This window comes from Lontra canadensis, unplaced genomic scaffold, assembly GCF_010015895.1.
Source record: "Lontra canadensis isolate GAN:19392208 unplaced genomic scaffold, GSC_riverotter_1.0 scaffold58, whole genome shotgun sequence".
NCBI classification, from domain to species: Eukaryota; Metazoa; Chordata; class Mammalia; order Carnivora; family Mustelidae; genus Lontra; species Lontra canadensis.
The window spans coordinates 10288956-10299532 of NW_022631052.1; the positions used below are offsets into that span (position 1 = coordinate 10288956).

At 47.3% G+C, this 10577-nt stretch overlaps 1 protein-coding gene across 2 annotated transcripts in view; it reads left to right on the top strand.

Moving 5' to 3' along the window:
- The window catches only part of CUNH12orf65 (chromosome unknown C12orf65 homolog), a 13537-nt gene extending 2960 nt beyond the window's left edge, over positions 1-10577 (top strand). The window contains exons 2-3 of one of the 2 annotated variants that reach the window (XM_032876432.1): positions 8332-8643; positions 10269-10577. In XM_032876432.1, the coding sequence (XP_032732323.1) occupies positions 8362-8643; positions 10269-10487 (501 nt within the window). In that variant the 5' untranslated portion in view covers positions 8332-8361 and the 3' untranslated portion in view covers positions 10488-10577. Of the gene's footprint in view, positions 1-8106; positions 8644-10268 lie in introns of those variants that run through there. The other variant, XM_032876431.1, reaches the window with a different exon arrangement.

Consider the following 10577-nt stretch of genomic DNA (forward strand, 5'->3'; position numbering starts at 1 on the left):
TTTTTTTTTTTTTTCTGAAAAATGATCAGTGCTTCAACGATTGGCAAATAATTTCCAGATGGGTACTGAGTTAAGTCATAAAAGATGAAAAGAATTTGAATTCTAGCGTTATATCTGTTTTAAATGAATCTGGAAGTGCTCAGTATTTTTATCACAACTTTCCACTAACACTAGCTCTACCCAGGCTGCTGTATATAATAACATGAGATATTAGGAAATACAAACTGACACACATAATCTAGAGGGACATATGGAAATGTGTGGTAAGACTTAAATATTTTAAAATAACTTACCCCACAATCCCACCGACAGGAATTTATTTTAGAATGAAGGACATATATTCAATAAAAAAAGGTATAGTTTGTTTCTTACAGAAAAAGTGACAGGCTATTTAAATGACTCTGTAAATGTATTAAAGTACATTTTAAAAAGATAAAATTATCTTGTTACATAATGTTTTTATATATGTGTGTTGATGACTTATCATTAGTTTTAAAAGTTTTAATATTACAGGGGCACCTGGGTGGCTCAATGGGGTAAGCCTCTGCCTTCAGCTCAGGTCATGATCTCAGTGTCCTGGGATCGAGCCCCACATCGGGCTCCCTGCTCAGCAGGGAGCCTGCTTCCCCCCTCTCCCTCTGCCTGCCTCTCTGCCTACTTGTGCTCTTTCTCTCTGTGTCAAATAAATGAATAAAATCTTTAAAATAATATGTATATATATTTTTTTAAAAGCCTATGAAATAATCAGTTTCAGATTATGTTTATGGGATGAGACCACAGTTTATGTGGTGTGTTAGTCAGAGGCTCCTCAGCTTTATAGTTTAGCGATTCAGAGTTCCCCTCAGGGCTTTAGGTTTGTGGAGACACGTATGTTTTTCTTCTCACTCTGGGTGGTATTACCTCCACTTTACAGATGAGGAAACGTGGCCAGAGTTGCACAGTGAATACATCATGAAGCCAAGACAGTGACTACAGAGCAATGTGGCATTTCAGGGACAAAAAAAAAAAAAAAAAAAAGGAATAACATTCCAGAAGAGAAAATTGAGGAAAATGAGCTAACACTTTTAAGAAGGTGGGGTAAGGACAGATCTAGAGATACTATGAAAGGTAAAGGTAGAAAGGATAAGGTTAGTATAAAAAATAGAATATCTAGGTATCGAGTTTTTTTTTTTTTTAAAGATTTTATTTATTTATTTGAGAGAGAGGCAGTGAGAGAGAGCATGAGCGAGGAGAAGGTCAGAGGGAGAAGCGGACTCCCCATGGAGCTGGGAGCCCGATGCCGGACTCGATCCCGGGACTCCGGGATCATGACCTGAGCCGAAAGCAGTCGTCCAACCAACTGAGCCACCCAGGCGTCCCTAGGTATCGAGTTTGTTGTTGTTGTTGTTGTTTTCTTTTTTTTTTTTTATTTGACAGAGATCACAAGTAGGCAGAGAGGCAGGCAGAGAGGGGGAAGCAGGCTCCCTGCTGAGCAGAGAGCCCAATGGGCTCAATCCCAGGACCCTGAGATCATGACCTGAGCCAAAGGCAGAGGCTTTAACCCACTGAGCGACCCAGGCGCCCCCCCCCCCCCAGAATAGAATATCTAACGTTCTTCCAGGACTTCCTGAGATAATCCCTTTTCTTTATTTGTGTCAAATATGAAGCATTTGGGTCCTAAACAAAAATAAGGTATCATTCATGACAATAGAGGCATTCGAGAAGTTAAGGACACGTAGAGTGTTAGTACTGCTGCTTTTTTATGTGTTTCTGTCTTATTTTAACAGTGTAGTTGGTAAAATAAAGTTCCTGTTAGATGCCGTAAATAGAAGAAAGTCACAGCAATGCACACAAATAGGACAGGTGTAATTCTCTGTGGGTTCAGAGTTTTCTGGATTAAAAAAAAAAAAAGCAACGCTGAATGGGGTGTTAGTGTTGTATGAATAGAAAGCTTTTTTCTTTATCTACTTCATTAGTTGTCTCTTGAACTCTGCAGCGGGGAGCCTGTTAAATTGAGAGCAGACCCAGAGCAGTCTCCAGTGTGGCATTTCCTGCTCAATCTATGATGTTTGTCTGATCGGAGAAATAATTCTCTGCCAGCACTTCCTGTGAGTGAAAGGTGCTTTATCTTCAGAGCAAACCCCCATGCTCAGGAAGGCACTTGGTCAGTTTCAGGCCTGAGCCGCAGCCCCTGGGGGTTCCTTTCAGGGGTGCTTTGAGCCCCCAGGAGGACTGCAGGAGGATGAGCTAGACAGAGCCGGGAAGCGGCTGCTTTGTCTTAACTCCCAATTTGCAGGGGGCAAGCTCCAAAACATACTATGAAACATGGATTCTGGGGGCATCTGGGTGGCTCGGTCAGTGATGTGTCTGCCTTCGGCTCAGGTCAAGATCTCAGGGTCCTGGGATCAAGTCCCATATCAGGCTCCTTGCTCGGCAGGAAGTCTGCTCCCCCTGCATGTGCTCACTCACTCTCAAATTTTAAAAAAATCTTTTTTAAAAAGAAGTGTTTATTTAAAAATAAATGAATAAAAAAATAAGGATCATGCTTAAGCATTTCTCAGAAAATCATTCTCCCACTTAGCTTCTGGTGCCATCAGCTGGCCATTTTGTCTTTTTTCAAGCTGCACCAGTGCACATCAGCCTGTCTTGAGTTCAGGGTTTGGTCCTGCACCATTGAGGAGGTCATTGTTTTGAGACCTGTCCCTTTCTCTCTTATTGTGGGAGGGAAATCAGGACTGGAACCAAGCAGGTAATCACTCCAGAATTCTGGCCTCGGCTTCTTCTTCTTCTTCTTCTTCTTTTTTAAAAGATTTTATTTATTTATTCGACAGAGAGAGAACACAAGTAAGCAGAGCAGCAGGCAGAGGGAGAAGGAAAGGAGGAGCCCGATGCAGGGCTCGGCTCGATCCCAGGACCCTGGGACATGACCTGAGCTGAAGGCAGACGCTTAACCGACTGAGCCACCCAGGCGCCCCTGGCCTCAGCTCCTTAAAGAGAACAAACAACAGCTTTTAAAAGTGTCTATCCCAGCAGCTGAAGAACTTGCTAGTAGTTCCTACATTCTAGGACAAGGTTTCTCAGACTTCAGGATGCATCTCCGAATCACTTGGGGATCCTCATAAAAGGCAGGCTCTCATGTAGACAGTCTGGGGTCAGGCCTGAGAGTCTGCATTCCTCATGAGCTCCCAGGTGGGGCTGTTCCTGCTGCTCTCTGAACCATAATGAGGAGCAAGATTCTGGGGCTACATGGTCTGATATGGCAGCATTGAAGACACCCCAGATTTTGAAGACTTCATATAAGAAATAAAATGCAATACTTTTCATATTGATTGCATGTTGAAGTAATATTTTGGATATACTGAGTTAATATATTAAAATGAATATTTTATTATTTATAAATATATATTTATAAGTTTATAAATAAATATTTTTAAAGATTTATTTATTGTTAAAGATTTTATTTATTCACTTGACAGAGAACATAAGCAGGGGGAGCAGCAGAGGGAAAGGGAGAAGCGGGCTCCCCACTGAGCAGAGAACCTGATGCGGGACTCGATCCCAGGAGCCTGGGATCATGATCTGAGCCGAAGGCAGGTGCTTAGCCGACTGAGCCACCCAGGCCCTCCATCACTGGTTCTTTTTACTGTTTTATTTTTCTGAGATTTTTAATTTTGTTTAAGTAGCTTCCACACCCAGTGTGGAGCCCAACTCGGGCTTGTACTCACAACCCTGAGATCAAGACCAGAGCTGAGATCAAGAGTCAGACATTTAACCGACTGAGCCACCCAGCACCCCTAAAGATTTTATTTTTCCCTGCACCCCACATGGGGCTTGATCTGCACCCAAGATCAAGAGTCACGTGCTCCACCAACCAGCTAGCCACCCCTCTTTTTACTGTTTTTAAGATGACTGCTAGAAAATTTAGAATTTCACACATGGCCTACATTACATTCATACCGGACAGGGCTGTTCTAGAACACTAATGTAACAGAAATGTTATCAGTGTTCTTTTTTCAGATGACCTCGTTTCTCAATCCCCTTGTTACCATTTCACCTTCTGTTAGCTCAGGTCAGTATTGGTATCATTCTTTCCTGTGAATGTTTGCTGTTCCCACCATTAATCTCCTTCCCACCTTCCTCATCTCCATCTTTGCCATCATTGTTCAGGGGCTCCCATCCAGTCATCCGGCGGTCCTAAGAGCCGCCATTCAGGCAAGCACCTTTGCTCAAAGCTTTTGGCTGTGGCACTCCTGGAGGCAGGAGCCTCACCTGGGAGCTGCTTAGGAATGCGAGTCTCTGGCCCCACCCAGACCCATTGGAACGGCCCCCCAGGGGGTTTGTCTGCTCATGAAAATGTGCTTAGTGAGAGCTTCTCCAGCCATCTTTCTAAAGCACCCCCACTTCAGTTCACCTCCACATCTGTTCCCTTGGTGGGATTTGATAAGTTTCTACAAGGCTGAGCTAACCAAGCAAGCGGTGGCTCAGAGAAACAAGCACTCTCTCTTTCTCTCAAAAAAAAAAAAAAAAAAGCTAAGCAGTGAATTTGGGGCACATGGCATCCAGAAGGTGAGTCCAGAGATTGAAATCCTAGGACTTCCTGCAAACAGATTGAGATAACCTCCCCTCTCACAGAGATCCATGACCGAGCCCCTCCCCCATCTCCGGAGCGTTAGAGCCGCTGGGGAAGGGACCCTTACCTTGCTGATCTACTTTACACCTGTCTGCTGCAGTCACGGGCCACGTTCCAGATCTCAGCATGCAGGGATCCCTGCAGCCGGGCGTCTTCCTAGGCGTGGGCTGATTGGGGGGGCCTGAGGAGGGAACATGTGGTGGCTAGCTCCAACTCCAGAAAGGGGGCACGAGCCCTCCAAGTGACTTAGGGGCCCAGGAAGTTGGAGAACCACTGCTCTGTAGCCTGTTCTCCAACCCAGCCACTGGCATGGATCATATTTGGGGGGCATCTTTTTTTTTTTTTTTTTTTAAGATTTTATTTATTTGACAAAGATCACAAGTAGGCAGAGAGGCAGGCAGAGAGAGGGAGGGAGGGAAGCAGGTGCCCCGCTGAGCAGAGAGGCTGATGCGGGACTCCGTCCCAGGACCCTGCGATCATGACCTGAGCGGAAGGCAGAGGCTTAACCCACTGAGCCACCCAGGCGCTCCTGGGGTCATCTTTAATTTCTCTTTTATGCCACAGGCTCCTTGGCACCCCGAGGCCCATGCCTGGCACACAGCAGATGTTGAAAATACTGATTGAACAAATCAGCATTCCCTTTTGGAAAGTCCTAACACCCTATCATCTCTGACTTGACCCAGTGGGAAGGAACGGGGACAATGAGAGGTTTTAAGCCAAACTGCAGTCAGGCTGTTGAGCACAGACGATCCTCAGAGGAAAAGCAGGGCCAAGGGGAAGCGAGGGTGCAGAGCCAACCCCGAATCAAGGCGCACGCTTAACAGGCAGGAAACGGGGCACCCTATCGTGACTCCCGGTCTCCCCTTACCAGCACCTCTTACCACCATTTTTCTGTTGCTCTTTTTTTAATGTCACGATGAGCTATAATTTGAGCTGCTTTTATTGTCCCCCGAAGACTTTTGAGTTAGCTCTGTGGGTATCACAAAACCTGAAACCCAGTCCGTGTTCCCTGGGCTTCGGGGAAGTGGAACCCTGGGTGCGCTGGTCATTTTTAGCAGTCGTTGGAGTACAGCCAAAGCTCCCAGAGATCCGAAAAGAACTGCGAATCACCCGATTGGCTGTTGGAATTAGCTGTTAAACAGAGCAGCCAGTAACTGAACACCGGGGACCTTCTTAAACTCCATTTGGGTGGGAGGCCTTCCAGGGTGCGTGTCAGCCCCAAACTAGGCCAGAAAGGTAGAGAGTTGAAACAGCGGGCCAGGGACAAAGCAGCTGATAAAAGCCTTCTCCTCTCTGCCCTTTGTCTGGGAGTTTCGCCTCGTCTCAGACTCACTTCCTTTCTTTGTCGCCGCACTCTATTCCAGTGCTGTCCTGCCTGGTCAGATTTACTAACTAGCGGAAGAGAAACCCCAGGGGAGGCCCCCGGCTTGCGTTCCATAATGAATCCGATCCAGGGACTTGATGCTGTCTGGCACACAAAGAAATCTTGTTGTATGGATTGAAAAGCAGAAATAAGGGAAGGGACATTTCAGACATCGACTCAGGTCTCATTCACTTAATCGTTTACAGGGGAGCGGATTCTTTGTTGCAGTGATTTCAGAAAAGTGCTGGTGTTTATCATTTATCTTTTCCCCAAGCGTACTTCTGAAAGACTTGACACACAATAATCAAAACCAGTTTTCTAAAGTGCCCCTTTCCCTGGCATGCTCGGTTTCAAAATCTAGCCCGGCCCAGCAGCCACCGAGCATCCTCCTGACACCACATTAATTGCCCGACCCCCGGGACTGACACGCATCCTGAATGCCGTACTTTTTGGAGAGAAGTTACGAGTTTAGACCATCACGTCCTTGTCACAGGATTGAAAATTAGTATTGGCATCAGGCTTGAAAAGTACATTTCATTACACTTATTTTCCATAGAGAGAGAGGTTAAGAATACGGTATTGTCGTTCGAAAGATGGCCAGGATCCTCTCAGGACCAGCTGAACTGATTACTCGGAGAGATAACCCGTAAAATAACAGAAATGTACATATTTACAAGGCAGCAGTGCCCACGAGCCTGCGTCTGCGGTCAGCATCCTCAAACCTTGTTAGAGACCAGCATGGGCTCCAAGACGTAAGCAGCCAGAACTGACAGGGGGCAAAAGGGAAATGAGCCGAGCGTGCAAACCTGCTGAAATTCTTTGGTGCGTGATTAAGCTACTTTTGGCTTAGGGCGCTGGCTCAGGTATACACCACTTCCTACCTAGGTTAGAGACCCCTGGCCCTCAGCTAGAACTTAGAAGGTTTCAAATGGTAAAAGCAGCTATTTAGAACCTCAAAGGGAGCATTTGTTAGAAAGGACAGTCCATCCGTTTTTAGCACCTGCATCATCCTGGATCAAGGAGCAGAAAGCAAGTGGCACGTTCCTCGTTCCCGTAGTCCACCCGAGCGACAGGAATTTTGCTAAAAATCAGTCTCATGCCTTCAAAGGGATTCAGCAAAAGCTCTTTCCAGATTATTTTTTCCCCCCTCTGATCCTTAAGCCTGTGCAGGACGGGCGGAGGTCTTGTTCACCCATTTTCCCGGTAAGAAAACAGGCCCACGCTGTGACTTGTCCCTGTTGGCAAGGGGAGGCAACCCATCTTTGAAAAGAGCTAACACACCTGTCAGCCCGTTCTGCCTTCCTCCCCTGGAAGAAAGCAAAGGCCCGTGGGATTCACCGTGTCCTGGAAGCTGTTCCTCTCTACACCATTCACTTGTCAGCGAAGACATTCCAGCCTTCTGCTACGTCTGGAGTCGCTATTTAAGTCTGATTAAATCCTGCTTTCTCTTCTAGCCTCTCCTCTCTGACTAGACTCTAAGCTCCTTGAAGACAGAGGCTGGCTCTCTCCCACCTCGCGTCACCCTGCAAACCACGCAGGCACCCTCAAAAATCAGTCAATCCGAACGTTCCAGGGATGAGTACCACTTGGATCACGTTACCGGCAGTGCGTCGGAGGGAACAGATGTTCCCATTCAAATCCACGAAACTGGAAACACGAGAAAACAACAATCATGACATTGATTGATAGTGATACTTACTGTGTCAGACCGCGTCAGCTCAGCTAGAAGACAGACGTGCATACGGTCGTCTTTACATTTGGGTTTCAAAGATTCTCAAACGCCTAAATAACGTTGCTGAACTCAGATCCTAATTGTTGCTTGATACGCTGTTCAGTGTTTCTTTATCGAATTATAACCGTGTTCTTTTGAATGTCACGCTCAAGACCTCTCCCTCCGAGAAGGCAGCGCCTCTGGGGCTTCCAAGATATTTTCAGTTTGAAAAAATTTATCAGAGCGCCCGGGTGGCTCGGTCAGTTAAGGGTCTGCCTTCAGCTCAGGTCGCGATCCCGGGATCTTGGGATCGAGTCCTGTGTCAGGTTCCCTGCTCAGCAGGAAGTCTGCTTCTCCCTCTCCCTCTGCTGCTCCCCCTGCTTGTGCTCTTTCTGTCAAATAATAAAATCTTAAAAAAAAAAAAAAACATTTATGAGCTAGGAGGGCACATGCAGCGAGGACCCCGGGAGATGGCCCAAGGCTGCAGAAGGCTGTGCCTTGCCATCTCCACTAACTTCCTAAACACCCCACAGGACGGATGGGTGGTCCTCGTTTGAGCTGGTTGATGAAAGATTGTCCTAGAACCTTTAGGGTAATCCCGGGAGCAAATGCATCTTCCTGAAAAGCTGTCTGTTTTTGTTCCTCCAGCTCGGGCGGCCAACAGGCAGAGCCCTCTGCATGAGGCCCTCGGCTTGCTTCCGCTGGGCCGCAGCCCTGGCCAGAACATGGCCAGCGCCGGGGGGCCCCGGGCCTCGGGAGAAGCAGGCGCTGCTCGCGCCGACAGCAGTGGTCACTGCGGTGCAGGTGGCGGGCAAGAAGGACCGCCCCGCTCTGCCTCCCCTGGAGGAGAGGGACCTTGAGGAGCAGTTCGTGAAAGGGCACGGTCCGGGGGGCCAGGCCACCAACAAAACCAGCAACTGTGTGGTGCTGAGGCACGTCCCCTCCGGCATCGTCATCAAGGTAGACGTCCCCGCTTTGGTCCCCTCTTTGGTCAACGTCCATGACTCCTGTCCTTCTCGGAGTGCGGTAACCCAGGCAGAGCATGTCCGGCCCTCAGGATAAAAACGCGACGCATGGCTGCCTGGAGGCATCTTCCTTCTTTACCTCAAAACCAATCTCTGAGGGGCGCATGGGTGGCTCAGTGGGTTAAGCCTCTGCCTTTTGCCCAGGTCTGGTCTCAAGGTCCTGGGATCGAGCCCCGCATCAGACTCTCTGCTCAGCAGGGAGCCTGCTTCCCCCTCTCTCTCTGCCTGCCTCTCTGCCTACTTGTGATCTCTCTCTGTCAAATAAATAAAATCTTAAAAAAAAAAAAAAAATCTCTGATCAGAGTATCCCCAGCTCTCAACACAACCCAAACCCCTAGGAATACTAAAATGTTCTCTCCCATCTCCTGATTAGTAGCGGCCCCCACTGCCTTTCAGTACAACTAACTGCTAGTCTGATCTGAGTTGCCAGAGAGCCCCGAGAAGAGACAGCAAGGTGGGCTTTCCACATACCAGAGACGGGGTAGGCCCTGGTTGGCACAGCTCCGCACACAGTCGTCATCCTCGTTGAGCCCTCATGCCTTGTCTTCCTCAAGGTACAGCTGTGGAATCAGGCACAGAGAGGTTAAGTCACTTGCCCAAGATCCTACAGCTGCAGGCGTCAACCCAAACCAAGCCCAAAGTCTGTGCTCGAGACAACTGTTCTTCACTGCCAAGTTTTTTGACCCAGGAGCCTATCTATCAGTTAAAACCTCAATCACTTTTGTCTTCCTCCTTGAGAAAAAGCATCATTCATGAGGAACCCAGAAAATTCTGAAACCTGACAGGATTTTTGTTTAACTCTTTTATAAACTCCCTGCAGATTTGCTTCCGGTACTCTTCTCTCACTCTAATTTCAGAGAATTTTTTATCAAATAGTTTTCCAGAGGGCACTCGCCCTTAATAACTCAGGGATGACATGATCAACAGTATGGTTGATTAATAACAGATGCTATCTTCCTCCCTGAGTCAGAATTTTACGTTTATAAATGGCGCAGAGGGCTTATTACCTGGGCCACAAACTAGACATATCAGTTGATATTTTCAAAATTATCTGAGGACTTTATGTTACCTGAAGGCTATCTCTGCTTCCGACCAAAGCAACACTTTTTTTCTTTTTTTTTTTTAAGATTTTATTATTTGACAGAGATCACAAGGAGGCAGAGAGGCAGGCAGAGAGAGAGGGGGGAAGCAGGCTCCCTGCTGAGCAGAGAGCCCGATGTGGGGCTCAATCCCAGAACCCTGAGATCATGACCTGAGCCGAAGGCAGAGGCTTTAACCCACTGAGCCACCCAGGCGCCCCAAAGCAACACTCTTAATTATAAAACCATCACCGAGAAAGTCACATACAGCTGATCAGCTGGGACAAGGTGAAGGCTAGGAAGAGGCAGGAAGGAGGGCGTATGGTCTTCGTTCCATCACAGACTCACTGGGATTCTTGATGGAGTAGACTTGCCTCTTGGGCCCATCCCCATCTGTGGAGCGACTGGGTTGAATTCCACAATTTCTGAGGTCCCGCCCAGAACAAACATTTTCCACATTACAAAATATCATTTCTTGCAGTGCCATCAGACAAGATCAGTCGATCAGAACAGAAAGCTCGCTCGGAAAATCCTCCAAGAGAAACTGGATATTTTCTACAATGGTGAAAACAGTCTTGTTTACAAGGAAAAACAGGAGGCGGAGAGGAAAAAGCAAGAGAGGAAAAAAAGAGCAAAGGAAACCCTAGAGAAAAAGAAGCTGCTGAAAGAACTCTGGGAAGCAAGTAAAAATGTCCACTGAGAAAGAACCGAAGATGCTTTTCTGTTGTTTGTTTTTGTTCTTAAGACCTCCATCCAGCGTGGGGCTTGAACTCACAACCCTGATCCCGAG